At 40.9% G+C, this 17976-nt stretch overlaps 1 protein-coding gene across 1 annotated transcript in view; it reads left to right on the top strand.

Moving 5' to 3' along the window:
* Positions 1–17976, top strand: part of LOC126262299 (uncharacterized oxidoreductase YjmC-like) — a 285251-nt gene that overhangs the window by 225884 nt on the left and 41391 nt on the right. The window contains exon 8 of the mRNA XM_049958838.1: positions 15131–15288. Coding sequence (XP_049814795.1) covers positions 15131–15288 — 158 coding nt within the window. The remainder of the gene's footprint in view (positions 1–15130; positions 15289–17976) is intronic.

The raw sequence follows: 17976 nt of genomic DNA, 5'->3' as shown, positions 1-17976 counted from the left end.
TGCTGGCAGGTCGATAGACACACAAACATACACACAAAATTCAAGCTTTCGCAACCAACGGTTGCTTCATCAGGAAAGAGGGAAGGAGAGGGAAAGACGAAAGGATGTGGGTTTTAAGGGAGAGGGTAAGAAGTCATTCCAATCCCGGAAGCGGAAAGACTTACCTTAGGGGGAAAAAAGGACATCTGCTTGTGTCTGTGTATGTGTGGATGGATATGTGTGTGTGTGTACGAGTGTATACCTGTCCTTTTTCCCCCTAAGGTAAGTCTTTCCGATCCCGGGATTGGAATGACTTCTTACCCTCTCCCTTAAAACCCACATCCTTCTTTCCCTCTCCTTCCCTCTTTCCCGATGAAGCAACCGTTGGTTGCGAAAGCTTGAATTTTGTGTGTGTATTTGTGTTTGTTTGTGTGTCTATCGACATACCCATGCTTTCGTTTGGTAAGTTACATCATCTTTGTTTTTAGATATATTTTTCCCACGTGGAATGTTTCCCTCTATTATATATTCACAACACAAACTTGTGCAGTTGCTCCCCTTTCTACATTGATATAGTCCGTTTGCACCCAACGACAGACACGTGTGTGTGTGTGTGTGTGTGTGTGTGTGTGTGTGTGTGACAGTTTGAAGACTGTAATTTTTTTTTTTAATATTTAATATTTAATCTTTATTCAGAGAATGTCCAACAATTACCAGAAGCTACAACAAATGCAAACTGTTAAACTGGCACATTTTGAAAGGAGTATTTAATTTTAAAAGCTTTTGAGGCTCAGTGTCTGATGGCAACTGTAAGTTTGCATCTCTGAGGTCAGTTTAGAGAATAAACTGACTTTTCCAGCAATGACCCTGAAACACACCCACTTAAATTTTATTGTTAGTGATCAAATAACCGGGCAGTCTGACTTCTGATTTTAGTGACCATTAACTAAAGGATATAGCTGATCAGTGTTTCTGCTACGGATCATACTACAAGTTTTGGCTGCTCAATGGTATTACACTCAAGGAAAACAGGTTTTGTAACTGTCAATATCAGTCTAAGTTTTCACTTTGTAAATTGATGGATTCTCATTAAACATGATGGAAGACAGTCACTACTTTGTCTTACACACTTACTCATGTCAAGTCTTAACTTGGGTCTAATCCACCAAAATATTGTCACACATTATTAGAGTAATGGCATGCATATTCCTCACTGCTATCCATTGGCTGGAGGACTAGGTGTGAATGCGTATGTATTTTTATATTCACTACACTTTACCACTAATCAGTGTAATTCTTACGGTTTACTGAGGGTGGACACTCATACAAAACAATACTTCCAGTTCACCACCTCCCATCATACCATCACAACAGTGGCTCTACTACAGACTGACAACAATACAACTTACTTGCTCAGCACTCATGGCACCTGACAATTGATTCGTCATCTATTCTAACAGGTGTGGCTGAATTATTATTATCTCCGAGTAAGAGATCATGTTCCCTTACAGTGCGATGTGGGATAAACAACTCACTGTGTGTGTGTTGCTTGTGTGCTCGAAATCACCTCAGAGTCAAACAATGCCATCTTGTTTCTGTATCACAACCATGAGGGTGGACCACTGGCTTGATAAAACTTCTGACACCACGCAAAGTTTCTGCCGTCTCTCAAGTTCTGCCATCACTTTCTCTCACGAAGCAAAAGCCATGGGGCAGCCTCAACAGAACTGAGGAACAGCCAATGGTTTCAATGTTATGTAGGTAAAAAAGTTGCTTCAATGACTGCAGCAATGCATCCAGGCCCTGAAATGGTATGGTCTGAGAGACAAGGTTAATGTCACCAACTGTTTCAAATTGAAAAGCAGTGAAAGCATCAAGTCTGAAAACATTTTTGCAACAATCAGTTATCTCCCAGTGTACCATGATAGGCTGCTGCTGTAGACCAGCTGATGGACTAGTAGTCTCGACTGCAAACATGGTAATGTTGTCCCATCGCAGTGCTCATTGTAATTTCCAGGCAACAGTTGCTTAGTGTCCTGCTGTGTGGCAGGCTTGACAAGTTGCAAGGAACTAGAGGCATTGTCTCTCCTCATGGATTTTCCCCTCAGTAGCCTTATCATGCAACGGACACAGTGAGTAGTCTGATGCAGCCCCCACCTTTGTAGCCAGCTGCTGGCAGGTCACATTCTGTTTCTGTGCACAACCGACTGCCTCAACAACTTGGGCATTAAACCCTCAGAACTGCCAGAGGGCCCTGTCCTGCAAGTATGGCTTGTCATACAGTCAGAAAACACATTCTGTGCAGTCAACTCTTCTGACTGTGTAATTTGTGCTACCCTATCTAACACTGGATGTTGTTGTTGTGGTCTTCAGTCCTGACACTGGTTAGATGCAGCTCTCCATGCTACTCTATCCTGTGCAAGCTTCTTCATCTCCCAGTACCTACTGCAGCCTACATCCTTCTGAATCTGCTTAGTGTTTTCATCTCTTGGTCTCCCTCTACGATTTTTACCCTCCACGCTGCCCTCCAATGCTAAATTTGTGATCCCTCAATGTCTCAGAACATGTCCTACCAACCGATCCCTTCTTCTGGTCAAGTTGTGCCACAAGCTCCTCTTCCCCCCAACTCTATTCAATACCTCCTCATTAGTTATGTGATCTACCCATCTAATCTTCAGCGTTCTTCTGTAGCACCAAATTTCGAAAGCTTCTATTCTCTTCTTGTCTAAACTATTTATCATCCACGTTTCACTTCCATACACGGCTACACTCCATACAAATACTTTCAGAAACGACTTCTTGACATTTAAATCTATACTCGATGTTAACAAATTTTTCTTCTTCAGAAACGCTTTCCTTGCCATTGCCAGTCTACATTTTATATCCTCTCTACTTCGACCATCATCAGTTATTTTGCTCCCAAAATACCAAAACCCCTTGAGTGTGCTCCCTGCCGCCGTTGGATAAGCAGCTGCAGCAGCAAGTCGTATACTCCTAGCTCACTCATTTTTTACATAGTTTAATTCTTAATTTCTTTGCGTGTTTTTGGTACTTGCATTGTTTGATACATAAATTTCGGGCGTATTATAGTATTTGCGAGTTGTAGCATCGCGTTTTAGTACCTGAATAGTGTAAAATCGCGTAGTCTCCTTCCGCTGCCGAGCAGTGTGTCAGCAGTGCGTTAGTAGCAGCATTACTGCATTTACTAGGCAATCTTGTATTTTAATAACCGTTTAAATTTTGTCGATTTGTTTGCGCTCTCTGTAGATTAGTTCAGACGTTCTTTGCAAAACAGTTTTTAGCATGGATAGGGACTGCAACTGCTGTGTTCGGATGCAGGCTGAGTTGGCATCCCTTCGCTCCCAGCTTCAGGCAGTGTTGGCTTCGGTCACACAGCTTGAGGCTGTTGCCAATGGGCATCACTGTGGGGGTCCGGATGGGGGTTTGTCGGGGATGGCCAGCTCGTCCCACGCATCCCCCGATCGGACTAAGACTGTGATTGCCCAGGATACTGCCCGCATTGAGGCTGATCCCTCACCTGTGGTAGAGTGGGAGGTAGTCTCAAGGTGTGGCAGGGGGCGAAAGACATTCCGGAGGGCTGAACGGAAGGCCTCTCCAGTTTGTCTGACGAACCGGTTCCAGGTTCTGTCTCAGGCTGATACTGATCTTCGGCCTGACATGGCTGCTTGTCCTGTTCCAGAGGTTGCCCCTCAGTCTGCAAGATCCGGACGGTCGCAGAGGGTGGGCTTACTGGTAGTTGGGAGCTCCAACATCAGGCGCATAATGGGGCCCCTTAGAGAAATGGCAGCAAGAGAGGGGAAGAAAACCAATGTGCACTCCGTGTGCATACCGGGGGGAGTCATTCCAGATGTGGAAAGGGTCCTTCCGGATGCCATGAAGGGTACAGGGTGCACCCATCTGCAGGTGGTCGCTCATGTCGGCACCAATGATGTGTGTCGCTATGGATCGGAGGAAATCCTCTCTGGCTTCCGACGGCTATCTGATTTGGTGAAGACTGCCAGTCTCGCTAGTGGGATGAAAGCAGAGCTCACCATCTGCAGCATCGTCGACAGGACTGACTGCGGACCTTTGGTACAGAGCCGAGTGGAGGGTCTGAATCAGAGGCTGAGACGGTTCTGCGACCATGTGGGCTGCAGATTCCTCGACTTGCGCCATAGGGTGGTGGGGTTTCGGGTTCCACTGGATAGGTCAGGAGTCCACTACACGCAGCAAGCGGCTACACGGGTAGCAGGGGTTGTGTGGCGTGGACTGGGCGGTTATTTAGGTTAGATGGCCTCGGGCAAGTACAGAAAGGGCAACAGCCTCAAAGGGTGCGGAGCAAAGTCAGGACATGCGGGGACCAAGCAGCAATCAGTATTGTAATTGTAAACTGTCGAAGCTGCGTTGGTAAAGTACCGGAACTTCAAGTGCTGATAGAAAGCACCGAAGCTGAAATCGTTATAGGTACAGAGAGCTGGCTTAAGCCAGAGATAAATTCTGCCGAAATTTTTACAGAGGTACAGACGGTGTTTAGGAAGGATAGATTGCATGCAACCGGTGGTGGAGTGTTTGTCGCTGTTAGTAGTAGTTTATCCTGTAGTGAAGTTGAAGTGGATTGTTCCTGTGAATTATTATGGGTGGAGGTTACACTCAACAACCGAGCTGGGTTAATAATTGGCTCCTTTTACCGACCTCCCGACTCAGCAGCGTTAGTGGCAGAACAACTGAGAGAAAATTTGGAATACATTTCGCATAAATTTCCTCAGCATGTTATAGTCTTAGGTGGAGATTTCAATTTACCAGATATAGACTGGGACACTCAGATGTTTAGGACGGGTGGTAGGGACAGAGCATCGAGTGACATTATACTGAGTGCACTATCCGAAAATTACCTCGAGCAATTAAACAGAGAATCGACTCATGGAGATAACATCTTGGACCTACTGATAACAAACAGACCCGAACTTTTCGATTCTGTAAGTGCAGAACAGGGAATCAGTGATCATAAGGCCATTGTAGCATCCCTGAATATGGAAGTTAATAGGAATATAAAAAAAGGGAGGAAGGTTTATCTGTTTAGCAAGAGTAATAGAAGGCAGATTTCAGACCACCTAACAGATCAAAACGAAAATTTCTGTTCCGACACTGACAATGTTGAGTGTTTATGGAAAAAGTTCAAGGCAATCGTAAAATGCGTTTTAGACAGGTACGTGCCGAGTAAAACTGTGAGGGACGGGAATAACCCACCGTGGTACAACAACAAAGTTAGGAAACTACTGCGAAAGCAAAGAGAGCTTCACTCCAAGTTTAAACGCAGCCAAAACCTCTCAGACAAACAGAAGCTAAGCGATGTCAAAGTTAGCGTAAGGAGGGCTATGCGAGAAGCGTTCAGTGAATTCGAAAGTAAAATTCTATGTACAGACTTGACAGAAAATCCTAGGAAGTTCTGGTCTTACGTTAAATCAGTAAGTGGCTCAAAACAGCATATCCAGACACTCCGGGATGATGATGGCATTGAAACAGAGGATGACACGCGTAAAGCTGAAATACTAAACACCTTTTTCCAAAGCTGTTTCACAGAGGAAGACCGCACTGCAGTTCCTTCTCTAAATCCTCGCACAAACGAAAAAATGGCTGACATCGAAATAAGTGTCCAAGGAATAGAAAAGCAACTGGAATCACTCAACAGAGGAAAGTCCACTGGACCTGACGGGATACCAATTCGATTCTACACAGAGTACGCGAAAGAACTTGCCCCCCTTCTAACAGCCGTGTACCGCAAGTCTCTAGAGGAACGGAGGGTTCCAAATGATTGGAAAAGAGCACAGGTAGTCCCAGTCTTCAAGAAGGGTCGTCGAGCAGATGCGCAAAACTATAGACCTATATCTCTGACGTCGATCTGTTGTAGAATTTTAGAACATGTTTTTTGCTCGAGTATCATGTCGTTTTTGGAAACCCAGAATCTACTATGTAGGAATCAACATGGATTCTGGAAACAGCGATCGTGTGAGACCCAACTCGCGTTATTTGTTCATGAGACCCAGAAAATATTAGATACAGGCTCCCAGGTAGATGCTATTTTTCTTGACTTCCGGAAGGCGTTCAATACAGTTCCGCACTGTCGCCTGATAAACAAAGTAAGAGCCTACGGAATATCAGACCAGCTGTGTGGCTGGATTGAAGATTTTTTAGCAAACAGAACACAGCATGTTGTTATCAATGGAGAGACGTCTACAGACGTTAAGGTAACCTCTGGCGTGCCACAGGGGAGTGTTATGGGACCATTGCTTTTCACAATATATATAAATGACCTAGTAGATAGTGTCGGAAGTTCCATGTGGCTTTTCGCGGATGATGCTGTAGTATACAGAGAAGTTGCAGCATTAGAAAATTGTAGCGAAATGCAGGAAGATCTGCAGCGGATAGGCACTTGGTGCAGGGAGTGGCAACTGTCCCTTAACATAGACAAATGTAATGTATTGCGAATACATAGAAAGAAGGATCCTTTATTGTATGATTATATGATAGCGGAACAAACACTGGTAGCAGTTACTTCTGTAAAATATTTGGGAGTATGCGTGCGGAACGATTTGAAGTGGAATGATCATATAAAATTAATTGTTGGTAAGACGGGTACCAGGTTGAGATTCATTGGGAGAGTGCTTAGAAAATGTAGTCCAGCAACAAAGGAGGTGGCTTACAAAACACTCGTTCGACCTATACTTGAGTATTGCTCATCAGTGTGGGATCCGTACCAGATCGGGTTGACGGAGGAGATAGAGAAGATCCAAAGAAGAGCGGCGCGTTTCGTCACAGGGTTATTTGGTAACCGTGATAGCATTACGGAGATGTTTAATAAACTCAAGTGGCAGACTCTGCAAGAGAGGCGCTCTGCATCGCGGTGTAGCTTGCTCGCCAGGTTTCGAGAGGGTGCGTTTCTGGATGAGGTATCGAGTATATTGCTTCCCCCTACTTATACCTCCCGAGGAGATCACGAATGTAAAATTAGAGAGATTAGAGCGCGCACGGAGGCTTTCAGACAGTCGTTCTTCCCGCGAACCATACGCGACTGGAACAGGAAAGGGAGGTAATGACAGTGGCACGTAAAGTGCCCTCCGCCACACACCATTGGGTGGCTTGCAGAGTATGAATGTAGATGTAGATGTAGATGTACTACTTTAAGTGTCTCATTTCCTAATCTAATTCCCTCATCATCACCTGACTTAATTCGACTACATTTCATTATCCTCGTTTTCCTTCTGTTGATGTTCATCTTATATCCTCCTTTCAAGGCACTGTCCATTCCATTCAACCGCTCTTCCAAGTCCTTTGCTGTCTCTGACAGAATTACAATGTCATCGGCGAACCTCAAAGTTTTTATTTATTCTCCATGGATTTTAATACCTACTCCGAATTTTTCTTTTGTTTCCTTTATTGCTTGCTCAATATACAGATTGAATGACATGGGGGATAGGCTACAACCCTGTCTCATTCCCTTCCCAACCACTGTTTCCCTTTCATACCCCTCGACTCTTATAACTGCCATCTGTTTCTGTACAAATTGTAAATAGCCTTTTGCTCCCTGTATTTTACCCCTGCCACCTTCAGAATTTAACATTGTCAAAAGCTTTCTCTAAGTCTACAAATGCTAGAAACGTAGCTTTGCCTTTCCTTAATCTTTCTTCTAAGGTAAGTCGTAGGGTCAGTATTGCCTCCCGTGTTCCAACATTTCTATGGAATCCAAACTGATCTTCCTCGAGGTCGGCTTCTATCAGTTTTTCCATTCGTCTGTAAAGAATTTGTGTTAGTATTTTGCAGCTGTGACATATTAAACTGATAGTTCGGTGATTTTCACATCTGTCAACACCTGCTTCCTTTGGGTTTGGAATTATTATATTCTTCTTGAAGTCTGAGGGTATTTCGCCTGTCTCGTACATCTTGCTCACCAGATAGTAGAGTTTTGTCAGGACTGGCTCTCCTAAGGCTGTCAGTAGTTCTAATGGAATGTTGTCTACTCCGGGGGCCTTGTTTCGACTCAGTTCTTTCAGTGCTCTGTCAAACTCTTCCAACAGTATCATATCTCCCATTTCATCTTCATCTACATCTTCTTCCATTTCCATAATATTGTCCTCAAGTACACCGCCCTTGTATAGACCCTCTATATACTCCTTCTCCCTTTCTGCTTTCCCTTCTTTGCTTAGAACTGGGTTTCCATCAAAGCTCTTGATATTCATACAAGTGGTTCTCCTTTCTCCAAAGGTCTCTTTAATTTTCCTGTAGGCAGTATCTATCTTACCCCTAGTGAGATAAGCCTCTACATCCTTACATCCTTACAACACTGGATATGAATGTGCTAATGTATAAGTCTGTATCACTCTGCCAGGTGCCAGCTGCACCATTCCATTGTGGATTAGGGAGTCTGTGTGGGAATTAGTACAGTGTTTACACTCAAAATTGCATCTACATGCTAGTCCCTGTTGTCCACACCGCATATGACTGCCCAGTATGTTTCTGATGCTGACTGAACTGTAAGCAGGTAGCTACCATGTGCATTTTCTGACTGTACTAATGTGTCAGTAATTTATACAACTCCACAAATTCTACATATTTGGGGTCCATAATGGGCCACAATTTCTTTACTACCTCGTGCAAACTACTTCCACTTGACAGCAACAAAGTGTTCTGATCTACAGATTCACTGATGCAACTTACCTGGCAGCACAGCTTAAAAGGGTATAGATAATTTTCCAACTTTTCTTTGGTCTCATCAAAATGTGGACATAAAGTTGGCAAGGGCAGCAGAGTCTGCGTCACCAGTACTCGAGCCCCCAGCTGCACAGTCAGTGAATGGATAAGCTCTTGCATTTTCTCTGGTTGTTGTTGCTGCTGCTGTTTCAGCTGCTGCTCTTAGAGCTGCATGTGTCATCTTCAACAGTCTATAAATGCTGGGTTGATGATAGCCACGATGTACAAAAATAACACTAAAGTGAGATACACATGAGAGCAAGTTCTCATCACCAACTATTCTATCTTGCATACTAGGTGACAGCATCCATGACAAATTCTTTGGATGAGCACTGCACACCATGGCATGTGGTGCCTGCAAAAACGTTATGTGTCAATCTAACTGGCAAGCAGAGAGTCTGAAAGCATGGTCAGGAACAGAGGTGAAAGTGAAAGAGCACAACAGTGCAAAGAATGCACAACACTTATGCAATGCAAGTGGAGGATGAGGAAACAAGATCGGGACTTGTGCTCACATGTAACTCTCTTCCGAGTCTGCGACTCCAGGAATGACATTAATGCCACTTACGGTGGAGTGGCAGACCAATCCAGTACTCGACTGTGAACATTTCTTTATGAGACAAAGATGTATCTGGTAGGGGTGCCAAAATAATGTTAATCAAAGCATTGATTTAAGTTGTCCCTGTCATTTTTAATGTAAAATTGTTTACAGTATGCCAAACGTAGCATATGTGACATGTCAATTTCTTAGGGTCTTTAGCAGTTATTTATTTTACAATTTAAGCAGATGTTTCTAGTCAGCCTATTAATTTAATAGAACATACACAGCTATTATTCTTGAATCAAATATCTGCTGCTGTTGGGTGCTTCTGTGGGATACATCACACAAAATCCCCTTTATTCCGTCAGAAATTACTTACATGCAGTGAGTTTTGGAACAGAGAAAGCTTTGTTTACACCAATTTTTCCTAAAGCGGCTATATCTCCATATATGCCGAACAGAAACTAGGAGAGATTGTCTACTGTTACTGATGTATCTGTTTTCTCCATTAGAGGTATTGTAGTTTTGGAAACTTGAAAGAGATTGATGTATCATATAACACAAGCCGACAGAATATTATATGCACTGAAGTGCTAAAGAAACTGGTACATGCATGTGTATTCAAATACACAGATATGTAAACAGGCAGAATACGGCACTGTGGTCGGCAATGTCTATATAAGACAACAAGTGTCTGGTGCAGTTGTCAGATCATTTACTGCTGCTACAATGGCATGTTATCGGGATTTAAGTGAGTTTGATTGTGGTGTTATAGTTGGCGCATGAGCGATGTGACACGGCCTCTCCGAGGTAGTGATGAAGTTGGGATTTTCCCATATGACCATTTCATGAGTGTACCGTGAATATCAGGAATCCAACAAAACATCACATTTCCAACATTGCTGTGGCTGGAAAAAGATCCTGCAAGAATGGGCTCAACAGCAACTGAAGAGAAGCATTCAGCATGACAAGAAGTACAACACTTCTGCAAATTGCTGTAGATTTCAGTGCTGGGCCATCAACAAGTGTCAGCGTGCGAACCACTCAATAAAACATCATCGATATGTTCTTTCAGAGCTGAAGGCCCACTCGTGTATCCTTGGACTGTTGATGACTGGAAACATGTTTCCTGGTTGGATAAGTTTGTTTCAAATTTTATCGAGTGGATGGACGTGTACATATGTGGAGACAACCCTATGAATCCATGGACCCTGCATGCCAGCAGGGAACTGTTCAAGCTGGTGGAGGCTGTGTAATAGTGTGGGGTACATGCAGTTGGAGTGATATGGGACCCCTGATACACCTGGATATGACTGTGACAGGTGACACATACGTAAGCATCCTGTCCGATCACCTGCAACCATTCATGTCCATTGTGCATTCCGACAGACTTGGGCTTTTCCAGCAGTAGAATGTGACATCCCACACATCCAGAATTGCAGCAGAGTGGCTGCAGGAACACTTTTCTGAGTTTAAACGCTTTCATTGGCCACCAAACTCCCCAGACATTAACATTATTGAGCATATCTGGGATGCCTTGCAACGAGCTGTTCAGAAGAGATCTCCACCCCCTCATACTCTTACGAATTTACGGAGAGCCCTGCAGGGTTCACGGTGTCAATTCCCTCCAGCACTACTTCAGACATTAGTTGATTCCATGCTACATTGTGTTGTGGCACTTCTGTGTACTCGCTGGGGCCCTACATGATATTAGATAGGTTTACTAGTTTCTTTGGCTCTTCAGTGTAAAAGATCAGTTTCATGTTCTTCCATTAGCAATTAAACACTTACATCATTCACATATATCATATTGCTTTGGGAATTTCTTAAGATATTATAGGGGAAACAAAAAAACGATACTGATTGTAGAGAAAGTAGATGACACATTACAGTCCATTCGAAGAGTTATGTGAAAAGCTGTTACAGAGGTGCTCAACAGAATATGATAAAAGAGGTGCTACAAGGATGACATTATTATGAAAGATTACTACTCACCATATACTGGAGATGTACTACATCTACATCTACATAGATACTGTGCAAGCCACCGTATGATGCATGGGGGAGGATACTCTGCACCACTACTTGTCATTTCCTTTCCTGTTTCACTTGCAAATAGAGCAAGGGAAAAATGACTGTCTATATGCCTCCATACGAGCCCTAATTTATCGTTTCTTATCTTCATGGTCCTTACGTGCAATGTATGTTGGTCACAGCAGAATCATGTGGCAGTCAGCTTCGAATGCCAATTCTCTAAATTTTCTCAATAGTATTTCTTGAAAAGAAAGTTGCCTTCCCTCCAGGGATTCCCATTTGAGTTCCCAAAGCATCTCCATAACACATGTTGTTCAAACCTACTAGTAACAGATCTGGGAACCTGCCTCTTAATTGCTTTGATATCTTCCTTCAAAAACACTCGAGCTGTACTCAAGAATAAGTTGCATCTTATATGCTGTCTCCTTCACGGGTGAAGTCAACCATTTGCCTTCTCTACCAGAATTCTCACATACTTATTTGATTTCATATCACTTTGCAATGTTGTGCCCAGATATTTGAACAACTGGAGTGTGTCAGGCAGGACACTAGTAATACTGCTTTGTTATTCTTACTCTTTGCATTAACTTACATTTTTCCACATTTAGAGCTTGCTGTCATTCATCACACCAACTAGAAATTTTGTCTACGTTGTCTTGTATCTTACTACAGTCACTCAACTTCAACACATTACCATACATCATAGCATCATCGCCGGCCACGGTTTCCAAGCAGTTTTAGGTGCTTCAGTCCGGAACCGTGCGACTGCTACGGTCGCAGATTCGAATCCTGTCTTGGGCATGGATGTGTGTGATGTTCTTAGGTTAGTTAGGTTTAAGTAGTTCTAAGTTCTAGGGGACTGATGACCTCAGATGTTAAGACCCACAGTGCTCAGAGCCATTTGAACCATTTGAACAGCATCATCAGCAAACAGTCGCAGATTACTTCCCACCCTCTCTGCCAAACCAGTTATGTACATAGAAAACAACAGCGATCCCATCATACTTCCCTGGGGCACAACTGACAATACCTTTCTCTCTGATCAACAAGGACAACATGCTGGGTTCTATTACTTAGGAAGTCTTTGAGCCACTCACATACCTGTGAACTTATTCCATATTCTTGTACCTTCATTAACAGCCTGCATTGGAACGCCATGTCAAATGCTTTCGAGAAATCTAGAAATATGGAATCTGCCTTTTGCCCTTCATGCATAGTTTTCAGTATATCATGTGAGGAAAGGGCAAGCTGAGTTTTACATGAGTGATGCTTTCTAAAACCATGCTGATTCATGGACATAAAATTTTCATTCCCAAGAAAGTTTAATATATTCAAACTGAAAATATGTTCAAGGGTTCTACAGCAAACCAAAGTTAGGGATACTGGTCTGTATTTTTGCAGGTCTATTCTTTTACCCTTCTTATATGCTGGAGGCACCTGTACTTTTTCCAGTCACTTGGGACTTTCTGGTGGGTGAGAGATTCACAATAAATGCAGACTGGGTAAAGTGCCAATGTTATAGAGTACTCCTTGTAAAACTGAATTGGGATTCCATCTGGATGTGTTGATTTATTTGCTCTCAAATCTTTTGGTTGTTTCTCTATGCCAGGTATGCTCATTACTATGTCATCCATAGGGGAGTCTGAGCGATGTTGGATTGCAAACAGACACAACAAAAAGATTGTCATACATGTTGAGCTTTCAGCCAAAAGGCCTTTTTCTAAAGCAGACACCACACATTCACACAAGAACAACTTACACACTCATGACTGTTGTCTCTGGCCACTGAGGCCATAATATTGTTGTTATTCCATCCTGGGTTTTCCAGTGTTTAAGGATGGCATTGTATATCAAATGGAAGACAGTCCTTAAAATTGCAAGTACAGCTGTCCTAAATACATTTTGTGCATTTATAATGATAATAAGTTTTGAGAAATTAGAAGAATACAGATGCATACAAGCAGTCACTTCCGCCACACATCAGCCATGTAAAGGAATGGGGAGAAGAGTGAGTGATACTGATGCAATAGCATATACTATGTTTATATTTTCTTAGAACAGTTTTATACAAATGCAGATAGATGTAACGATCAAAATTATTTAAAACTTGAAGATATAAGTTGTTATACAACCATTGTTCATCCATAAATACAACAAGAAGCCAATGAACTATATTGCAGCCAGAATCATGTGCTGTATTATAACAGGTATGTTGATGAGTAAAATTATATATTTAGATACATTAAATTTTTTTATATTTTTGTAATGGTATCTAGTCATTATATACTCCACCTACCAGAAAAACTACAGCTTATAATTAAAAATACACATGGGAAATGCTTGGACATCACACCAAGTCCCACATTTGGCTCAAATTACCTTTTGGTAGGCTTGGCTTTAATATTGTAAAATTTTCTGCCTTTGATATGCATTCTTAAATATGCATCCAACTGAAGACCACCACGAGCATTCTTTTATTGTGTATTCAGTAATATTTTTCCCTGTATCACACTTCTAATTAAATGTAATCATTTTATAGACAATAATAAAATGTTATAGTGCACTGGAAGAGTTATGAGGAACTTGTTTGTTCTAAATGACACCATACATATATTAGATCTGTCCTTGAAAACTGCTTAACTTTGTCAAATTCATGCCAAATCAGAATGACAGGCAACAGTGAAAAGATCTCAGAAGACTTGTATGATAATGACAAATCCATATCTTCGATAGTCATAGATGATCTTCAATAGTCATAGATGAGGAATGTTACCAGAAAGTACTACATTGTGCTTGATGTGAGAAGCTATTCTTGAAGGATTATGTATGTGACTTCAATGAAATTTTGCTTGCCTTGCAGATGCTGGTATCTACAAAGGAAAAACTAAATTCCTTTATTTTTTACCTGTAGCAACAAAAGTCAGAAAGTAAAAAATATGATGTGAAAAGCATATATATTAGTGTTGCCCCACAGTTCTGAGAGTTTGAAAATACCTCTTCTGCAGAAATCCATTAAGCCAGAGAGAAGACTTCTGAATTTCAAACTTTACTTGAAAGTTGTTGCTATACTGTTTCCCTCACAAGAATTATTTTATAAATCCAACAAAGAGGTATTGGAGCTAAACGTAGGTATTAAGAATGATGTCACTGGATTTCTAAAATTTATTTATGATTAGATCCTGCCAGATAGACTATTCCATCATTTTAAATAGGCATCTTTTACATCTACCCTCCCGCTTGTAATGCTTCAACTATGAACCAAAACAGCCCAAGGAGAAATGTTGACATTTAGTGTGCATGGATGATGGTATATTTCCAATCTCTTCTCTTGTGGTGTGCAGCAAATGTTCGCAAATATAAATAATGATTGTATTATTCGAACATTGTGTGCTAATGGAGCATCTATATTTTTTATTTGTATTTATTTACATGTGGGATGAGGAATTTATTGTGGATCTTATATGTATACATACACCTGAATAATTGGGACAGTAATTTTATTCTTTGTTGTTGCAACTGCATATATTGAAGCACTATCTCTAATAACTCTTGAACAGCTCAGTATCCAATTTCCCTTACAGAAATACTTCTATTTGTCCCAATCAGTCTCTCACCAACAGATGTGACCACCTGCAGTATCAAGGAAATTCAGATTTGGTCATGTACTGCATGGTTAAGCATCAGTTTGCTACAGCCTTTATATATGCAACATTTACTGCTACTCAAACATCATATTGCATTTTAAATCTAAAATTAATGTTATCCAAATTGTATAAAACTTATTGTGTGTCCTTAAAGTAGTAAAAGTAACATGAATTGTCTTGCATTCAGGTTCTAGTTATGGTCCTAATATCCGCCATTGGATGCAGAATTCTGATAAACCTGCAAACTTGGGTCAGTGTTTTGCAGCAATTGATCCAAAGTGCTTTGCTCCAGATTTTGAATGTCGTATGGAAGATCTGATGACACATCTCAGAAATATGACACCAGTAAGTACAGAGAGCTTTGCTCAAGTCAATGAAAATTCTGCCATATATCTACAATAATTTTCAGTAATATTTACTTGCAAACACAGAGGAGCAAGCAGATGGTCATTTATAACTCTGTTGTTATACAAATAAAATAGGAAAGAAAATCATTAACATTGGCTGAGTGAAACTTAATGATGCCCTGTATAATGCCTTGAAAAATATTTGTGCAGCTATAGATATAGAAACACAGATTATTTGATTTCAACAATCAGTCTTCTAACATATCTTCACAAATTTATGTAGTGCTCTGCAGCATGCAGTAACAATATTGGCAGCCTTAAGCAGTGTTACCGCCATTGGAGGGTGGGGGTGCAGTTGTACACTTGTTGGGGTGGGAATGCCACCACCTGGTTTTCTTACATTACAGGACACTGGCAACAATGAGCTGCAATTGCGATGTAAACTGTTGGCAGTCCTTGTAGCTGCTTGTGCCTTTCACTATTCTGCTGATGAAACACATAGGTGCTCTACTGGACACTCTGTACTGCTTAGATCCTCTATAATACCATGCATTGTACTAGTTCAATGAATGAGCTTAAATGTCCACAGTGTCAAAACAGCTGGATGGATCTTTCAAACCTCATAGCTACTTTAATGCTACATGGTCTGTTATGAGCTTAAAACAACTTCCATATAAACTGCAGTGAACATAAGTAATCCTGGAAATGAGACTTAACATCTCCTTTTCCATTTATCTGCTTTGTTGAAATAACACAAAGAATACACCAAAGAATGTTCACCTCAGTCTGTCTTCTGACATGATACACATCCCAGTGCATGATTACTTACATTGCAAGACAGAATAAATCATACCTGATAGTCCGGGGAGGCCAATACAGTTATCATTTTTAATAAATCCTACATGTGATTAAAAGTTCCTTCAGACTACACTGTCCAATTGAATTATACTATTTCTTGGGTAAATATGTGAGTAGCCGCACTATCCCAGAGAACTAAGGAACATAATTCTATACTGGTTTGTTAGACCCAGGAAGGATAGGCATCTGTTCTCAGTGTGTGATGTTGGGAAATTGTATGCGTGATTGCTTCTCAGCTAATTAACCTGACTGCTTCTCAGCTAATTACATGTGTCAAAGCTGTACCCCCTCTTACAAGAAATAGCACTTTCCTGACTCAGCATTTGACATGCCACACACCATCATTTGAAGGTATCTTGTTACCATGCCATTCCTGTAGGTCTTAGGAAAAACAATAATATTGTAATAATATTGTCCAAATAAAATACACAATGTTTCAGTTTCAATTTTCACAGTAAACCATCTAACAAAATAAAATACACATTGTTTCAGTTTTGATTTTTACAGTAAACCATCTAACAAACATTGAAATGTGTCTGGCACATTCTCTAAACTAACTGGTATATACTGATACTAGTAGTTGGCTTGGTGGAGTGGTTAATACTCTTTCTGGATAGTCCATAGTTGCTGCTTCCAACTGATGGAAGCCACTCCATAGATCCCGTGCTGTAACATAGTCCCAAGTTATCCACTGTATCTGTAAAGTTTGGAATATGGTGCCCATTGTAATTTTCTGATTATTCATGTACCTTGTAATTGGTCCGCCAAAGTCGTCGTTGGATATCATTTGCTAATTGCTGATAAACGCACTATTTCACTCCCATTTACGGAGCTTGTTAGCACTTGATGTTAGGTTGGCGCCATTACAAAATATTGTATTGTAGTAATCGCTGCTGCTTGCTGGATCGCTGCTGCTTGCTGGATCGCTGCTGTGTCTCGTTGCTGATGCTGGCTCTAAATTTGGTTGTCTAGGGTAAACACATGAGGTTCCGTGTTTTTCATGTGCTTTTGATGATAAAGAACGAGCGAAACCAACACGTATGTAAACATCAAATATTTATTACTTTAGTGGCCATATTAATTCCACTGTCCACCAAAGACCATAACACAAAGTAATACTTCCTTTACATGTTCTTTGACTTGTTTTGCCAAACAATAACACAGAAACACACTTCACCAAAGTGACATTCCGACTGCCCCGACTGCCTCCGACTGCCTGTATTTATAACATTGTCAAAGAACTACTAAAAAGAGATATAGTTTATAAGTCACATATACATCTGTTATCATAATTTGTGCAGAAAAGTTATTAATTTGCATCGAGTGACATAATTTAACATGTTATTAAAATGACAGACAGATTTGTTGACTTGACAGAATAATTCTTTGTTACAAAAAGGTCGTTTTTTAGAAGTTTGTCAATTGACTTCTCTAATTTGCATAAATAAGTAAGTAACGTGAATTATGAAGAATTACATAGGTTTTCGTCTAAAATAGGATTGATTACGTGAATACTGAGTGAAAACGCTCCTAGTGAACAGATAGGTTTCACTGGGCGATTTTTATTTAAGGAGATCCAAAATACGTAAGTTGGCCACTATTTCTCGTACTTCATATTAATTATTTAAGATGAACTTAGTGTTTTTACATGATGACATTTGCTGTATCAGTGATCAAGTGATATTAACTTTTGTGTGGGTCAGTTATTCAGTATAATTTAATGGGTTGACTGTTTATGGAGACATGTTGTGCAATCATTGTTAACATACACAATAATTTTTCTATAATCATAAATACTCATTAAACTGGTTGAATTTGGAAGGGATCG

The sequence above is a fragment of the Schistocerca nitens genome, chromosome 6, assembly GCF_023898315.1.
Source record: "Schistocerca nitens isolate TAMUIC-IGC-003100 chromosome 6, iqSchNite1.1, whole genome shotgun sequence".
In the NCBI taxonomy this organism is placed as follows: Eukaryota; Metazoa; Arthropoda; class Insecta; order Orthoptera; family Acrididae; genus Schistocerca; species Schistocerca nitens.
Note: the sequence above shows the minus strand (reverse complement) of the source record. Positions and strands in the feature narration are given on the sequence as shown.